The sequence below is a fragment of the Haliotis asinina genome, chromosome 1 (genome assembly GCF_037392515.1).
Source record: "Haliotis asinina isolate JCU_RB_2024 chromosome 1, JCU_Hal_asi_v2, whole genome shotgun sequence".
Lineage (NCBI taxonomy): Eukaryota > Metazoa > Mollusca > Gastropoda > Lepetellida > Haliotidae > Haliotis > Haliotis asinina.
In genome coordinates this window covers 80999416-81018865 of record NC_090280.1, presented here as the reverse complement: position 1 = coordinate 81018865, position 19450 = coordinate 80999416, and the positions used below count along the sequence as shown (strand labels likewise).

Genomic DNA, 19450 nt, shown 5'->3' with positions numbered 1-19450 from the left:
CTCACTCACTCATGTCAAGACTCGCATGTTACGGGCTCACAACATTTCGAAATGTACTCATACGGTTTATATGTAGGGCAAAGTTTGAATGGTTTTAATGGAGCGCGATATAATGGGCCTTGTCGTTACTCTCCTTGCGACGTCGGACATCTTTATTTTATAATTGATCTTCGAAACGTTCAGACTTTGAAGTAATGAGATTATATACTGGTTACAATTATTATAGTAAGGTATAAGCAAGCATGTATAACTTAGGCATGCGTAAGGGGAGTTTTCATAAGTGAGTGACTTGAGTTTAACGCCGCTTTTAGCAATATTCCAGTTATCACTGGACAAAGAAATTGGCTTTACACATTGTGCCCATGTTGGGAATCGAACCCGGACTTTGGCAGTAATGCCATTACCACTACGTTCTCCATGAAATTAACGACACTTCCGGTGTGTCATGCCGAAATACGATCCTCCAACCAGCGTCATTCGGATCCTGTCGGGGACTGTGGTCTGGCCTAGTTGTGAAAGCGTTCGCTTGTCAAGCCGAAGACCTGGGTTCGTTTCTCCACATAGGTACAACGTGTGAAGCCCATTTTTGGTTGACGCGGCGTAAAGTCATACTCGCTCATTCAAAACCTTTTGAAAAACTAGATATGTCACTTTCTAAAGAAAGCTCTTGTTTGTTTCAGGGCTACTGTCGTACAGAAGAATGGTGAGGAAGAAAGATCTAGGGAAGGTATTCTTCATCTACTTGTGTCTCTTTTCCGTGTGCCCCGCTCATCCGTGTGGGGAGAATCCTCTCCGTGGCTTCATGTCTTTATCCAGACTTACAGGTACGTTGCTGACAGCATTCTGAAGACATACTAAATGCCGAGTGTGTGCGTGGGATTGTTGGAAGGTTTGGTTTGGTTTCGTTGTTGTTTTACGCCGCACTCAACAATATAGCGGGGGTCTGTAAATAATTGAGCCTTGGCCAGACAATCCAGTGATCAAAGGCATGATCTACACATTTGGGATAGGATGACTTGCGTCGACGAAACCAGCCAGTCTGACCACCCGATCCCGCTCTTCGCCTCGTAAGAGAAGCAGGGATTGCTGAGGGCCAATGGTAACCCGAATCTTCACGGGTATGTTGGCATACTTAAATGTTCAGTGATTCGCTATAACATACACGTCAAAATTAACAGTATAAAATAGACACGACCTCTTAATGGCGGATTACTGATAAAAACGCCATCTTGTTCGTCGCTACGCAACGTGAAATGTCACACGGAGCTTTAGACGACAAGACATGGACTTGGAATGAGGAGTCGAGACTGATTTTCGAGACTGGAAAAAGAGTTCCTCCTTAACGTTTCATTCATGGCGTTTTCAAAGATGGTTTCTTGGATACAGTATTCTATAAAAGGATTGCTTTAGGAGAACAATTCATAACGAGATCGTGATTCAGTCACATTAGTGTACGGACACAAACCTATTAGTTTAAAAGGTTACCTAATTGTCTTGCAGTTCAAAGTCAAGGTCACTGAAATTTTTCAGGCCTGCCATACAAACGGTGAACAAATCATCAAAACTGAAGTCATATTCACCAAAACAGAACAAAAATCGTCAAAATAGGAAAAACTGCAACGATTTTATCTGAATCCGAAACAAACGCTATGTGATAGAAAGCTAATCGTTTGAAATGGAAAATAACTCGCGTATCAGCTACAAGAGCGTCCGAGAACAGTCGCTGAGTGTACAAAACGGCTGTCATAGCGTCCAGAAACGGCAGTCATAGCATCAAAAAATGGTGGCGAGGGAAGGCGAAGAGGCTTTGGTCAATAATGCTTTTCGTCACTATCTTGAATATTAAAAATGGGTTGTAAAGATATAAACTACACTAACGAACTGACTCTAATTCCTCTGCTCAGACTGTGGTGTAGGACCCAAGAACCAATATTCACAGACAATACAACACTCGTAGTATATGCTCAGTGCGAAATAGCCACAGGTCCGCTAGCTCGTGGCTAGTGAAAATCCATTCCCGCCAGGAAAATCACAGTCACTGGTCAGATTGCCGAGTGAATTTTCTCTCTCCGACCTGTTAAGTTATAATATACTTTTAAATCATGCAATAAAACGACACCTAATAAAAAGTTCATAATATTAGCAGCTGTATTATGAAACCCGTGTGTACATTCCAATATTGGACCCGTGAATTGTTTTGCGGGCTAGCAACTCTCAGGGATAGCTAGCCCGACTAGCTATCACAATTTGGAAAGTATTTCGCACACTGATGGTATAGATGTACTTTATCTGATTAGTTGGTGTGTCATTAATATATTGTATGAAATAAAGAGTAGTGTACAACGTGCATAACATCGCGACGGTAGACTTATAGCTGATGTAAAAATAACAATAATACACTTAGCTGGAATGATCATGATGGTTGACCGTAATAACAGTACCATAACTGCAGCTTCACTCTGTCAATATTTACTTCATAGTCGAGGACAGATTGGAGGAGTGTGTCAATATTATAAATATTTCCTTCTGTAAGGAACTTTAAGGAAACATGGTAGTGGGTTGCAATCACAGACACTGAGATGAAATAACTCATTTATGATTTAGAGGAAGTGTCAATACTCTTTTGACTGATCATGGAAAATATTTTTATCTCTTTTGCATTATTGGATATTTGTAAAAGAAACCACAGCTCTAAGAATGTTGTTGCTATGTTTTCTCTAACGGCGTTGTCCTTTGCGTTTGTGTGTGTGTATACAATCTCCCTGTTCTTTTGACACAGTGTCAACATAAAATTCGGTGCTGCACTGATCAGAATTCGTCGTTCAAAAGATGTGTCTTATTCATAATTATGAATTTTAATCATTAACTTTTAATGAAGCTTTACTTCCCAATATGAAGTTCCTCGGCTGAATTGTGTTTGTAAAAAGGGATATAGAAATAATAAGTTATCTGATAGTAGTATCGTGTTACTCTATACTGTGGTTTCATATTCTTCAAACGTTTATCCAAAATAATTATCCTTGTGAAAATTCAAGTTAAATGTTAAATCGCGTAACCTTGCTGACTTGAACATAAAATGTTTTTATATAAGGGGATTTACGGTACTCCACTTGCTTCCAACGATGGACACCTTGATGTTTTGTTTGGCCTTTGAGACTTCGAGTTAGCGAGGTGTTATGCAGGCTACATGTATTGTATCGAAGTGTTTGAATGATGTATTCATGCATTGTATGTGCGTCGTGAGTGAGTTTAGTTTACACCGCTTTTAGCAATATTCCAGCAATATTACAATGGGACACCAAAATTGTACTCGTGTGGAAAATCGAACCCGGAGTTTCGGCTTGACGAGCTAACGATGTAACCACTTGTATACCCCAATGGTCTGTTTCATAAGTACCACTGTTAAATCTTGTCTTACGTTGCCATGGGGATATAAGATCGCCCTCGTGGGGGTCCTTACAACTCACTGTCATGCATCTTAACTCTACTCGCAGACGCCTCCGGGACTTTTACTTCTGATAGTACATTGTGACTAAGTGCACATCATTTCGTGGTACGGGAATGATGTTTCAATTGCGGATGTGAATGTCATAGGTTAGTTGTACACAGTTTAATGAGAGGTGCCTGTAAGTTAACATCGTTTGTTGTGAAGTCTACCATTTCCTAAGACCGAAGTTTCCCATTTTAATATTTTACTGCCATTGGAACCAAAAAACTTCAGATTTTGTTCACGGAGGTTGTTAAATCGGGGTACTGGAGCTTGATAAGGCGTCACAATTCGTTTTAGATAGTAGCAGATTTCAACTTTCTTAGATTTTAATCTCGGGTACATCAGGAAAATGATTGACTGCATGCTATCAGTGTACCTATACCATGAATAGTATTTAGAATGTGGCCATTTTTCCGAATGCCGTTTTGACTGGCTTAGTGGGTTAGACGGCTGGCGTTGTGTGCTGGCTAATAGATGTCTGCCTCTGAGAGTGAGTGAGTGAGTGAGTTTAGTTTTACACCGCTTTTAGCAATATATCCAGCGATATCACGGCGGGGGACACCAGAAAATGGGCTTCACACATTGTGCCCATGTTGGGAATCGAACCCGGGACTTCGGCGTGACGAGCGAACGCTTTATCCACTAGGCTACCCTACCACCCATCTGCCTCTGAGACCTTGGGTATGATTTACGGATGGGATTCAGCCTAAAAAGTACTAGAATATGTATTTCTCTAAAGAAGTGTTTTCACCTTGATATTACGTTGTCAGCAGCATTAAACCAAACAGGCATTATCAAATACCCCGTTTATATTTTCATTGTTGTATTATTTATTTTACTACTTCAGGCAAGAACGTCAACCATCTACTTGGCATTCTACGCTCTGCTAATACAGACCTATACGGGCGGTTGGAACGAAACTGGCAATTGTACGCAAACTGTGTTGGAATGGTAGATACTGGCTACTTTAAGCGATCCGGAAGACCCGCACAGAACGCTCGCGCCTCATATCAAGTGACGCGGATGTTGCCTGTCCTCTCTCTGCATGACCTTATCTTTTACGACAGGTATGTACCATTTTAATTTATTTTGAAAAACTGGTGTATTCGTACATATAAAAGTGTTCTTTGCTTGTACATATGTGAATGTGTCATACTCATTATGTGACGTAAGGGTCTCCGATAGTTCATTTGTATGCAGGACGCTGAGGTAGATTACTTGTTAAAGAGTTGGCTCTTCATGCCGCAGACCCGGGTTCGATTCCCTACATGGATACAATGAGTGACGTCCATATCTGGTGCCTCCCGCCGTGATATTGCTGGAATATTGCTTAAAGTCGCGTTTCCTCACTCACTCACTCACTCACTCACTCACTCACTCACTTGTATATGTTATGTCGACCTTAATCCGAACTCGATCAGCTGGATAGTTCGCCTAAGATGACAGAACTTATATGATTATGACAGATCCTTGGTTACATAGTTTTACGCCGCTTTTAGCAGTACGCAAATACCACAACGACAGACACGTTAGGAATAGGTTTCACACTTTGTCTCCATGTGAGGAATGGAACCAGGAATTTCGCCTTGACGAAGGAACACTTTAACCATAGGCTTACCCACCGCTCAAGATATTTCTAAAGGAAACGCTCAGGTATGCGATATCCGCGTTTCAATTTGACGCATGATGGAATCTGTCCCGTTTAAAAAAAGTGACGGAATATTCTCCGGCGTTGGTGTGAATTTGATCGACTTTGGAACAATTAGTTTGGAATATGAAAAATAGTAAAGACGCTAAAGAGCTGGTTAAAAAGAAGAATTATAATCTCCATTGCTGGTATTATAGGTTCCCGACCGTGACTTAACACATTAATGAATAGCATACTGAATTAAGAAATCGATGGCTCTATGCATGCATCCCGTACAGTCACGTGATGTATTGACTCCGCGGACACTTCAGTCCACGGTCACTTGAAACCTCCAGGCCTTTATTGTTTCTGAACAATCACGGATGTTATTAACAGACTTATTGATTCTGCATCTGCAATATGTCACAAAGAAGGCGACTCTGAAGGAGGCGGGGCATTGTTAGCGCTTCAAGAAATGCCTTATTTGCGTCAAGACACCGGAAATGGCAAAGTAAAGATGTTTGTCTTCGGCCTAGGAACAAAGACGCACTATCAAAACATTCATTTATAAATGCACCTCTGTTTATTTGCAGAATCATGCATTTACAACTTTGAATGATATATTTTGTTGCGTTACAAATGAAATCGTTCAGATTGACATATTTGACTTACTTGGAACAACGATTTCTCTCTGTGTGTATATAGACCGCCATTGCTATGAATGTCCAATAGTCAGATGGTCCAGACTGATAATGCACGGACGGACGAGGAGTCATTTACGACTAACTGGACGAGTGAGTGTGGTTTTACGCCGCTTTTAGAAATATTCCAGTATTACAACACCAGAAATGGGCTTCACACATTGTACCCATGTAAGGAATCGAACCCGGGTCTGCGGTGTAAAGAGCGAGCAACTGCTAACTAGGGTCAATAACGATTTTTGGTTTTGAAACGGATTAAATCAGGGATGGAAGTAACATTAAATTGCTAGTATACTCCGATACAGTGGCACAGGGAAAATCAATTGACCTACTAATCTCTCCACTACACTGGCCGATTTTCCTGTTCTTTGTTTTTTTAAACAACATAACTATCACTGAAAAGTCAACAAGACACTGGTACAGCTTGATAAACAAATTTGCTTGCCGACAGAAGAAAACTGGATTTTGACGTAGGACAATGGGTTATTTGTACAACTCTCCCAGGACAGAGACAAATGGTGGTCGATAGTCGTATGCTCTATGAAAGAACAAGACGACGTAAGTCAAATAAGTCAATGGCAACAAATGAAATAGATTCGTTTACAGTATTACATTATTCCTTTACAGGAGCAACGCTGATGATGACAGTTTGTTGTAAACTGCTTTTGGCTGTCTACGCATATCGTCATGGCGAACCTGGTGAAGCTTCCAGCACAGAGCACATGTCAAGAAAAGGGTGTAATGAAGAACAGTTTTATGAGATACTTATAATTTATTTCTTCAGTCATTTTGAGGATGTATCAGCAACTCACTGCGGCGTCCCCGTGCTTGGTGTTATATTGTATCAAGACAGCCTACTGTAGATATTAATGTGGACTCAGCGGAACCGGAAGTAGCCCAAAGCAGTGGTCGCAGTGAATATGACAGGACCGAAGTGAATGTGTGTCCAGCAGGAATTGGATAAAAGACTTTACAATATTCTTTACTTCTTCCTTGATCACGATTGTGATCTATGTTCGTTAACACGTAACTAATCTGTGGGTTTTTTTCGGTGTCATTGGAAACTTGGGGCTTAAATGAAGTAAATTATTCGAACATTTTGCAGTGTTATCCTTTAAACTTTTTAAAATGTCCAAATGAATAGTGTTTGATCAGTATTTATCTCCGGATTGTGGATTACTGGACCCTTAAAATGAGTGAGTGAGTGCGTTTAGTGTTACGCCGCAGTCTGCAATAGTCCAGTCATATGGCGACGGTCTTTAAATCATGAAGCCTGGACCAGATAATCCAGTGAGCAACAGCATGAGCATTTGAGACACGGTGACATGCGTCCACCAAGTCAGCGAGCCTGCCCACCCGATTACACTAGTCGCTTCTGACGACATGTATGAGTCACTGAACATCAGTTCTAACCCGCTACAACTGGGATGGCACTGACCCTCTGTCCGCGAACTTCAAGGACGGCGTGGCATTAGCCTGGCCGTGCTGAGAAAACGTGTATTAGTACTATACTAATGGGTTCGGTGTCTGGTGTCGCCCTCCATTATTGCTGCAATATTGCTATAAGAGGCGATAAAACTCACTCACTGTAAACGTTACCAAAACTTAGGAACGTTGCATTCCAGGGGTGGGGACCCTCACACACCCAGGCTCGCACAGAAAGTTTGGTTGTGAGACAGGATAATATACTATCACATTCTTCTACTTCACACCAAGTCGCCCTGCGCCAAAGATCCTGACACGACTCGCCCCACCGGACTCAGGGGAACTGAAACTGAAGTTCTAGTGCAGCCTTTAAATGAATGGTGAATGACAATGGTTGCACTAGCGAGGATGGGCATTTAGACGGGGCTACTGCGAACAGGAACGATTGTCTATGGATAGACAACTTCTATGTTGAAATTGCTAAGACGTCGAGGTGTACATACAAAGCAAGAACTCCGTGTTCATTTGTTATCACCGTTATCTAACTCCGTTATCAAGAAAGTAGATAACGGTGTTAGCGTGTACACCGAAACGTAGCATCCATTGCGATAAAGAAGTTGTCTGTCCAAATATAATTGTTTCTATTCAAAAGAAAAACGTGTTTATAATCGCCGACAAATACACAAAGGAACACTGAAACTCTGTGGTTGCACTTACTGAGCACGGTAAGCATGACCCGCCGCACCAGTAGAACAAACCATCCACACGATTTTAGTAAAAACAAGTTTTCTTGCTCGACGCCGCCCAGACGTGCTGTGGCCAGGCAACGGTGGCCAGAAAACACAATCAGGTGATCGATGGACCAGAAAATCCAGTGATACGATAATGCAATTACTGACGCAACAAGTCTTGTCTGGTCTAATCGACATAAGGGTTTTAAAGGGCATTTAAAGTAAAAAAATGAAACATACTGCTTTATGGATTACAACTTCTTGTTTCATTTTTGACTCACCAACTTCTAGAATGCCTATCAAACAAGCATTTAAATTAGTTTTCAATAAGGAGTAGAGCTCTGTGAATGTCAGCGTCTTTATTATTAAGAACAAACCGTTTCGGTGTATGTATATGTTTATACATTCTACTTCATTTGGATGTCAACTTCTTTATCATGAGGAATACAGCGTTTCGGAGGATACACTTACTCCTTCACTAGGATAATACTCCAGAACGTTGTGGCCCTCAAAATAAAGGGGCGGTAGGGTAGCCTAGTGGATAAAATGTTTGCTCGTCACTTCGAAGAAGTGAGTTCGATTCCCCACATGGGTACAATATATGAAGCCCATTTCTGGTGATCCCCGCAATGATAGTGCTGGAATGTTGCTAATAGTGGCGAAAATCACTCACTCATTCACTCATCCATATCTAGAAGCCTGAACCCATGAAATCCCTTCCTTATGGTATAAGGGCAGATATGATGTTATTACTTCGAGCTACACGTACGAAGAGATAGACAGTTTATGTCGGTAGTTAGGCCCATGTAAAAAGCATAACATACGCAATCTAGACAGAGGCAGTTTACAAGCATAATCATCTTGTGTATAAACATTGCTTTAAATATTTTGCTAAGTTCGTAAGTACATCAATCGTTTTACAGTTTAATATACATTTATAAGAGAATACAGAGGGGTTTATATATTACTGGTCTGGTATATATTTATGTCTTAACATTGCATATAAAGGGCAAACAAACAGTAAATGTTGCTCATCTTCAACACAATTACACTTACAAACTCTGCAGAAACAGTCAGCTGGCTCAATTCCTTTTCTGTGTACGACGAAAACTCCACCAACACGTACGCACTGCCCGCAACTGTACTGACGGTGGTCTCGCTGTTATGTCATCATCAAAACTCGTTAAGAATCTATTACGGGTGAGAAAATTATTCCACGTAATTTCAGTAAAAAACCAACTCTCTTGGGTAAGGTTTTCAATCACATTTGACAAGCATTTAAGATGAATGAGATAACGACTGAGACCTGCCGTTCTGTTGTGCCGGATGTGAAGTACAGTGTCAGCGGGCCAAGGATGTTATGGCGTCGGTGGGACACTTTTGGCATCTTCCAAGATAACCTTGAACAAAAATAGCTTCAATTTGACGTGTTCTCGGAGGCATGCTTTCGACTTTGCAATTTAATAGAGTGAGAAGTGAAAACCGTATTATTATACTGAAGATATAAGGAGGTGGCTGGCCTATTCGTATTGTAGTTAATGAGGCGTCGCAACGCAGCAGGTGTATGTAGTCGCCATGTTGCTGCAAACGGGCTTTTTCTTTATTATTTAACATCCTACTCAGCAATATGCGAGCTATTTGGCGGCGGTTTGTAGATAATGTAGATAATGTCTTGACAAATGATAATTTTTCAAGATATATATAGAGATGTTTTCAAAAATACTTCTGGAATTCTGTCTTGTTAGTAGGTTGATAAATTATTTAAATTCCTAATGGTATGTCATGGGTTTCTTGAGAACTTTCTTGAGATTTTGTTGTTTATATTCATCAACGCATTTATTTAACAAGCAATCTCGACAGAAGCGGCGGTGTATGTTACAAAAGTAGTAGCAGTAGCAGTAGCAGTAGCAGCAGTAGCAGTAGCATTAGTAGCAGTAGTAGTTGCAGCAGCCTTAGCAGTAGTAGCAGTAGTAGTTGCAGTAGCCTTAGCAGTAGCCTTAGCAGCAGCAGCAGCAGCAGCAGCAGTAGAAGTAGTAGTAGTAGTAGTAGTAGTAGTAGTAGTAGTAGTAGTAGTAGTAGTAGTAGTAGTAGTAGTAGTAGTAGTAGTAGTTTTAAGGCTACGAAGGCCGCAAGCATCACTGTCACCCTAACAAAATATATACTTAACACGTTCAAAGCATCGTGCATGATAAACAACATTGTGCTTTAGAATCAGTAGTTCGAACATACAATTGTGTCTTTCCCATGGGGGTTGTCATTAACCGAATAAACTGCTTAGAGAATAACAATTAATTCAGGAGCAAATAGGAGAGACGATACGTGAGATGTTATGCCCCTCTAACAGGCAAACCGAGATTCCATTATGTCCTTGCACTCCTTTGAGGCCCCTATGCAGATATAATTTAAATTAGAATATCTCTCACAAATGTTTTCTGAAGTTCCTGTTTTCACAGAGCATCGGAAAGAGTATTTTGAAGAATTCAATTATCAACCCTGATCATCTGCAGATTCGTTATAGTAAATGCTGGTGAAATAACATTACCATTGTCAGGGTATCGTTGTTGTTTGAAACAGTTCGACCGGGGTTGGTGTTGTAGATTACAGTGTAACTATTTGTAGCAGGTAATATCGCAAGGGACGGAGGCTGGCGACACAGATGAGGATGTCAGAACACCGAGCAATTACTGGAGTAGTTGAATAGACCCTGTACATATTCCCCGCAATGTCGATTATAAAGATGATAGTAACGTGCTGAGGTATGTCTGTAAAAGTCAGACTCGCAGTTGCGACACTGCATCCGCGTACTCCCGATCTCGCTTGAGTTTACAAAAGAGAGAGAGAGAGAGAGAGAGAGAGAAACGTTTGCATGTGTGTCAGTGTATGTGTCTCTCCCCCTCCTGTTTGTGCGTCTTTGTGTGCGTGCACACGATTGTGTGTGTGTTTAAGCGTGTGTGCAAGTGCGTGTGTTTAATGGTGTGTGTGCGTGCGTGTGTGTGAAGGTGGGGTTGTCATCTGAAAAGCTATGGGTCCTAATACAAAATGGGTGAGTGAGTGAGTGAGCAATATCAAGAAGGGAGGCAACAGAAATGAGCTTCACACACTATGCCCATGTGGAGAATCAAACCCCGGTCTTCGGCGGGACGAGCGAACGCTTAACCACTAGACTACCCAATCGCCCCATACAAAAGAGAGTGGAGACTGTAGGCGACCCTGCTAAAACTGTTTCTAATTAAGTACATACATATCCATTATCACGAGCTGTATTTGAACCAAGTGCACCAACTGAAGGCACATGGCCCCGTTTGTCCTGAAGTCTCTCCACCTGAGAGAGGTAACGCCAACATCCGGCATTACGGTAGAGAATGTTGCGCCTACTTCCGTCGTTGCTTGAAGTGGAGAGAGTGGGAAGAGGATACTACCTCGACAATGAACAGGAAGACCCTTAGCATACACGATATGATTATGGATCAACGACCTCACTTGACCAGTACAGCATGAATCTCCCCTGGGGAATGTTTTGCATGATAAGGTTTCTATAGTCCCCAGCATCTGTCAAAGGTTGCAATAGTTTCCGGTATTCTTCTCGTATTCTTGATTAAACCTACTTGGGCTCTATCTCCTGAAGGTTAGACCGTGTATGTGAGTGACTGACTGACTGACTGACTGACAGTGAATGAGTGGATTTGAGTGAGTGAGTGAGTGAGCTATCGTCCGTCCACCATCCGTATCGCAGGTTAAACTTATCAGTATTTATTCTTCAAAGCAAACAAAACTATTTTTTGTGTGAGTGAATGAGTGAGTGGGTGATTGAGTGGAGGGAATGAATAAAGTATGGATGATCGAGTGTGTTGATGTTATGTGGTTTTCAGGATGTGAACGATTGTTTGACTTTTAACGCTTTCATTACATACGAATGAATGTCTAAACATAGGCGAATTGGAAAGCGTTAGAATTAAGCGGCACCCATGGGGAAGGACAGTGTTTAAAGCATTCACTCTTCACTCTGATGGCCCTGGTTCGATTCCGAACATGGGTAAAATATGTGAAGCCCTTTCGCAGGAATATGGTGAAAAGTGTAAAACTAAACTCACTCATTCACATCTTACAGACATGAAAGCTGACACAGAAGTAATCCACACATTTTTTTTTTTTTTTTTTTTTTTGATGTGTGGATATAATATATACACTCTCGCATTACAACTCCCCGGGCGTGACGGAATAATGCATTGTTCCCCATTATCCAAGTCTGTTAGTGCCACGAGGCCATAAATGGTCCAGAGATGAAAGGCGTCCATTTTGAAACATGTATTAAGATGCGAAACATGTGATGCAAATATATCTAATCTCGTGACCTAAACTATTTACAATTCAGTCGAGTCAGCAAGGCTCATGGAAATACTAACCTTGCAGGTCACTCGACGGGATAAATATGATAACTGAAAAGAAAGGTTTAAGGTTGATACAAAGATCCAGACTCGTTATTACATGGTCCCCGGCTTGTGTACGTCATACTATATTTGCCTGATTTGCAATATGATACACATCCTGCAAACAGAGACGAAAAATCCCTGAATTATTATGAATAGAAAATGGGGTAATTTCTTTTCTTGGTGTCGCATTTAACAATATAACAGCTGTGTGACGCAGTCTGCAAACAATCGAGTCTGGACCCTACAATCCTGTAACTGAAACCACGGGATACGAAGACTGAGCCTATGAAGTAGTGACGATACTAGGTGTTCGCGAATAGGTAAGCGTATCCTGTCCCACCGGTGGCCTTTGAAGAAATCGGGTATGTATGGTACAAGTCAAAAATAGTGAATTTTTTGAAAGTTTTGAAATTTTCTTCCTTTCCTTACCTGAAATGGTTACCATCAAAACGTTTGAAAGCTTACTATAACACAATTGGAAAATAAACCTACATTGCGCTGACACTCAGCGACGGCCCTGAACTGTCATACTGGTGAGGTCGGACCCGGGGGTTAAAGCGTTCGCTCATCACGCCCCAGACCCGGGTTCGATTCCCCACATGGACACAACGTGTGCAGTCCATTTCTGGTGTTCCTCGGCGCTATATTGCCGGAATATTGCCAAAAAATATTGCCAAGTAAAATCCAACTCACTCACTCACTCACAAAGTAGGACATCTCCATGAAATATGAAAGACGACATAGTAATGGTAACGAATCCATCAGTCGAAATCAACAGCTGAGGGACTAAAGTCGAGGAAATTGTAAGGTATTCGTTTGATTTTAAGAAATTTTAGAATTGAGTGTAATTTTGTTTTTTCCCTAATTTTACAATAACTTGAAGCGTCACCAGTGTTTAGATCTGATAAAACGACAATGCCATTGCATGATATTCAAATTATGCTTCACCCATTCAAGGTGTATAAACGGCTTAGCTAGTACAGCTTGGTAAACCCCATCTCAACTTGAAGCTCAGACGGTTCAGCAGACAGACGAAATCTCGCGAGACAACGAGATTTTGACATGTCAAACGAGTGTTGCTTGGAACTTTCAGCCGATCCCGATCAGAGCTTTTCAGTGGAATCTCAACTCCCTTGGGAGAGTAGCCATGGCGCCCGCCACCAACAGAAGACTTACTGGGTCTAAGGAGGCGACAGTCATGCGATAGCATCTGATCAGCAGTATGGCGAATTAGGGATGAAAATAGAATGTATATTATGGGCCTGGTAAGTGCCCTAGATATCTACGCTATACGGTAATGCACAGCGAATATGGGATAACCACAATTTCAAGAATATCAAATATTATTTCAGGAGCGTGAAAAGGCAACTATTTTTTTAGTGTGCAGATGGTGTACTTCAGAATGATTTCATTACCTGGCAATGAAAACACGCATTTCTCTTTCATTTATCGAGTCTTTTTGGACGGTTGGGTAGCCTACAGGTTAAAGCGTCCGTTAGTTACGCCGAAGATCGGGGTTCGATTCCCCATATGGGTACAATGTGTGAAGCCCATTTCTGTTACCCCGGTCGTGATATTGCAGGGATATTGCTAAAAGCGGCGTAAAACCAAACTCACTTACTCACTTTTAGACCATATTACATTACCAACCTGAAATTGTTTACCTACGACGGAGTCACGAAACGCCATGTTTGAGGCGTTCCTTTGTGTAAGGCGTGTTGTTTACGACTACTTCAGGTTAAGATGCGACATGAACTGACGGTTTTGTCAGTGGTGTAAGTCTCACGTCCGTCTAGATAGTAAACGTCTGAGACTTTTGATACGAGGGCTGGTCAAAAGGTTCTAAGCCTACATAACTTCTAGACTGGTGACACCAAATAAGCTTAGGAGTGTTGCTGGACAGTGGTCTTCATCAGCATTTCCAGTTATTTTACTCAAAGAGATCAACTAGTTCGAAAGCAACAGGTCCTTGAAGCAAACAGGGGTGTACATACGAGTACAACGTTTGAATGTTGAGAACTGGCAACATCTCTCGACTGGCAAAGTCTTCAGTACATCAGTGTGGCTTCGAAGAACTTCCTCATCCTCCATATTCACCTGACCTGGCCCCAAGCGGCTTTCACCTATTGAAGGAACATCTCCGTGGAAAACGCTGTGCCGGTAATGACGAACCGAAATCTGCTGTACTCGTATGTATACCCCAGTATGCTTCACGGACCTGTTGCTTTCGAACTAGTTGATCTATTTGAATCTGCTGTACTGGTATGTATACCCCAGTATGCTTCACGGACCTGTTGCTTTCGAACTAGTTGATCTATTTGAATAAAATAACTGCAAATGCTGATGAAGATCACTGTCCAACACTCCTAAGAGTACTTGGTGTCACCAGTCAAGAAGTTATGTAGGCTTAGAACATTTTGACCAGCCCTCGTATACAGTCCGTTTGGTTTCATTTGACAGTTGCTCTCTACAGTCTGTTTGGGTCAAAATGATACCGATGAATCAAAATCTAACTCCAAATCGGTTCAAGATCAAACATTCATTTCAAAGCAAAATGTAATGGAAACATCCTACGAACACTAGAAAAAAAAGTTACATGACGTCTCCAAAATAACAAAATTATTTAAGAAAATATCATCATTTTGTTTGCTTATCAGAATGACGTTTTACGACGGTAAAGTAGTACTGTTGCAGGAACAACCTCAAGACATTCGAATCCACGATGGTAAGTTGGTAAGTGGGTAGCATAAACAGAATACTAATGGACGCACCTCTGAATAGGTGTACCTTACACGTCAGAACAATCCCTGGCCACCCATTGCTGAAATACGCAAATCGTACCAAAGAAAGACAATCATCAGTGTTTCATGAAACTTAATAGCATCTCTCTCTCTCTCTCTCTCTCTCTCTCTCTCTCTCTCTCTCTCTCTCTCTCTCTCTCTCTCTCTCTCTCTCTCTCTCTCTCTCTCTCTCTCTCTCTCTCTCTCTCTCTCTCTCTCTCTCTCTCTCTCTCTCTCTCTCTCTCTCTCACACACACACACATGGACATTAGAGTACTTAGTGAACGTAATACTTGCTCATTCTTTCAAACCAACACCGCTGCCTTGTACCATATACCCAATACAATCCATGTATTAGATAAGTCCACCCTTCCATGTAATGCAGTCGCTAGGAAACGGTAGGTTAAGTAAGATATTGTTCGATCTATGTAGCTTCAGAAATGACGGACTCAAAGTCAACTTTTCAAACACGCGATACCGACCACTAGTTCCATAACCATTTTAACGGATATTTTCAGAATGATAAAACGATTTCTACCAGAACACAATCATACAGCGTAACCATCCGGTACATCCGCTCGCTTTTTGCGTCCAGCATAATGGCTGGAGTACAATGCCACCCACCACAGTCAAGGAAGGCAACAGAGTGACAAAAGATTCCCTTTAGTTTTACAAATTTCAGTGTTTAGATTTGAAAATATATTCTGATAGACTTGATGCCAGAAGGGGGAAAAAGCTGTCGCGTTAAATAACGTCAGATTAACGAAATTATGGTAAGACGAAATATATGCCTTTCATTCCTTCTCTCAACCAACATAATTTTAGCTTTTAGTGTACATTTATTGGAAATATTATTGTGCAATTATTTAGCAAATTAAATGTTTCATTTCAATCGTATTATCTATCAGTTATTGGAGAATGAAGCCAGTTATCAAATCTCGCTAGCCAGTCGGGCCACCTATGCCTGAAAGGTACTAGCCCCCAAAATAATTCACTAGCCCGAAATTTGAATGTACAAATATTAAGAAAATAGATGAGACTAAAATAATGTCACCATGACAAGGGGTTTCATCATTAAGCTGCGGATATGATGAAAATTGCATCTGGTCATAATCTTGCAAGATGTAAAAAACACGTCGGAGAGAGTGATATATAGTGAACAACAAAAGAAACGAAAGTTTCGAAAAAAAATTGGAATCTCATAAAAAATAAGCGTTCATGCTTATGTCTCCTATTTTGAAAAATAACAAAAAGCCAGAATTGAGTTTCTTGTGCTGTTCAGTATATTTACAATATGACTATGGAAATTCACTTGCCTGTCGGATCAGTGACTGTGGAGAATTGCTGTCCCGATTGGAATTTTACTAGCCTCGGGGTGGCGGGCCAGTAGCTATTACGTACACTGCATGAAGCACTGCTTCCCATGAGGTTCGGGCAGAAATTGACTGAGTAGACGTGAATCAACCCCGTGTCTGTGATTAGCGAACGCTTTAACCACTAGGCTACCAAGCACCCCATATTGCGGGACTTACAAACGATGGATTGAGTGAAATTAACACGGTGTATCCATGTAGGGATCGAACCATCATGAGTGACGTGCCAGCGTTTTAACCACAAGCCTACCCGATCGCCCTGGTTCTAACAGGGTATCTAATTGTAATACTTTGCTTTCTATGAACACCACGACTAACTATCATAACTTCCATTCTGAAATATTAGAAAGTTTTCATGAAGAAATTTATTTCACAACCTCCCTGGGCACTGTAATGCTGACAATGTTAATTACCTACATTTGATACAGCTGAACACTGACGATGGAGAAAAACCACTAAAGGTAATGATTTATGAATCATCTCAGAGTTTGCTCCCTTAAATATCCCTCGGAGACATTCAGTCATGATTTCCATTTGACAATGAAACAATTAAAGTCATACAGGCTAGAAACTTGGCCTCAGCTGGGATTCATGTTCGCCACGAAACATTCTCTTTATCAAAGTGAGACAGCATAGCAGCGTTCCAGGGTCTAGATTTCCGAAGTTCTCTTAGCGCTAAGATAGTCATAGGTTAATGCTAATTAATGGCATCTACGACAATCTTTGTGCTATGAGAGCTTCGAAAATCTAGACCCACTACAACTTGTTCAGCTTGACCTGAGCTATTCTACAGATGCACGACCCGGGAGATCTAATGGCACAAACGGCAGGTCGAAATAACTTCATAAAGCAGGAGAGCAAAGAATGTTATCAATGCTGCGTTCGTATGAAGCATGCACACATCGGAAACATTAAACCATCTGTAACTTCTTTTTGGCAAAAGTTAGGACACTGCTGACAATAACTAGACACTGCGATGTCAAACGGCAGCCTTGTCTCCACTGTTGGGACATGTTGACAATCATCTGACAAAGGTACCCCCCTACAGAATATTAGACCCAGCCAGTTGTGACATGTTCAGGCAATGCTAATATCAGTAATCACATGATCAGATCAAGCTGTAGTAATGAGTGAGTGAATGTAGTTTTACGCCGCAAAGCTGCAGCAATATCACGGAGTGGAACCGGAAATGTATCTAACTGTATCTAAGAACCCCCGTCAGCATATACCAACCCATACCCTGGGTCTGTCCACCATCTTCGCCTGTCAATCCCAATCACGAAATCATTAATGGGTGACCGAAGCCTTGTGACTCAGCTCTACTGGTGTGGAACGAACTATCTCTTCCTATAATAACGGTCTCCGACAGAAATTATTTGGAGACGCTTTTAAAAGCACACCTCTTCAAGCAAGCCTTTGACCACACCTCTTCAAGCAAGCCTTTGACTACACCTCTTCAAGCAAGCATTTGACCACACCTCTTCAAGCAAGCCTTTGACCACACCTCATCAAGCAAGCCTTTGACCACCTACTCTAGTCTCAATGAATGGCGTTTTGTTATATCTCCTGTACACTGAAACGCTGAGCAACTAAACAGTCTTCACAACCCTGGCCTTCGGAGTGAGGGGTGAAAACTGTAACCACAAGACCAACCATCCTCCCGTACTTGCATTCACTCACCCACATTTCAGATCATCTGTGTTAAGTCCAATTCATGCACCCTTGTGGCGGGCGCTCAAGACACACCTTCAGCAGACAGACAATGGGGTACAATGTGTTAAACCGGTTTCTGGTGTCCCCAGCTGTGATATTGCTGGAACATTGCTAAATCGATTCTCAGCCGGTCACTCACACTAATGTATAGGTCCGGAACTACAAGAGCCATGGCACTTCACGCTTGTCTGGGTTCGATTCCACAAAGATGAGACGTTACAACGACACTGCCCAAAGCGGTATAAAATGTTCCCTATTCACTCCCTCCGCTGATCCAGGATTGTCTGGACATCACAATGTGTGTGACGGGAGCTGGATGAGCCGAAGTGCACTAGCACCTCCCACACATACCCTGTAATTACTGTCCTGGTTTAGTACATTGTCTACGTGGCGAGCATCCTCCTGTATCTCTAATATAACTGGCAGTTTTGTTTTAGCCCCAAGGAATGGTTAATGAAGCTCTCTGTTGACTCGGCTGTTTCGGAACAGGTAGAAACATCAGGTCACGTATGCAACCATCCTCGGTAATGCAGAGCATTGTAATACCATTTTTATTGTATTAAATACCCTGTGCCTACACATGTATCTTAGCACCAAGTGAGTGACTCTAGCTTTACGCTGCACTTACTATTATTCCAGCTATAATCGAATACCAGATAATCCAGGGGTCAACAGCATGAAGATTGGGATTGATGACATATGTCATCTAAGTCAGCGAGACTGACTGACTCCCCAATCCCATCAGACGCCTCTTTCGACAAGCACGGGTTATTGAAAAGGACTCTCGGGTCCTTAGCACCAAGGCGTTCGCAGCCCTTGACAAACTTATACACTGAGTTACGACAACAGAAGTATTAGGAGCCGGACCAGTGTTCTGCTATTGTCTTTGGGGCGGTGGAGTAGCCTAGCGGTTAAATCGTTCGCTTGTCACGCTGAAAATCCAGGTTCGTTTCCAGACATGGGTATAATGTGTGAAGCCCATTTCTGGTGTCCCCTGTCGTGTTATTGCTGGAATATTGCTGCTAGAAGCGTAAAAAAAAATAAACTCAATGCAACTATAGACACGCAACGATTGCTAACTACTAATGTCTGTAACAAATGACGTCGTGATTTCCACGTGTAGCATTGAAGTTTATTTTTCAGACATTCTGTGGGAGAGGTTTTTGAACGACGAGCCATT

At 41.7% G+C, this 19450-nt stretch overlaps 2 protein-coding genes across 2 annotated transcripts in view; one reads left to right on the top strand and one right to left on the bottom strand.

Annotated features, from left to right (window-relative positions):
* LOC137276206 (TP53-regulated inhibitor of apoptosis 1-like) overlaps nt 1–19450 on the bottom strand; it is a 447953-nt gene that overhangs the window by 386351 nt on the left and 42152 nt on the right. The window lies entirely within an intron of this gene.
* On the top strand, nt 681–6918 carry LOC137276419 (uncharacterized). The gene is made up of 3 exons (XM_067808226.1): nt 681–824; nt 4338–4557; nt 6446–6918. Exons 1-3 carry the CDS (start codon nt 701–703, stop codon nt 6474–6476), a joined length of 375 nt encoding a protein of 124 aa, XP_067664327.1. The 5' UTR covers nt 681–700; the 3' UTR covers nt 6477–6918.

Excerpts from the sequence above, each read along its gene's own strand:
- LOC137276419 (XM_067808226.1), top strand. The coding sequence starts at position 701 with ATGGTGAGGAAGAAAGATCTAGGGAAGGTATTCTTCATCTACTTGTGT. Across the intron at positions 825-4,337 it reads GTCTTTATCCAGACTTACAG|GCAAGAACGTCAACCATCTA; the intron begins GTACGTTGCTGA and ends TTACTACTTCAG. Across the intron at positions 4,558-6,445 it reads GACCTTATCTTTTACGACAG|GAGCAACGCTGATGATGACA; the intron begins GTATGTACCATT and ends ATTCCTTTACAG.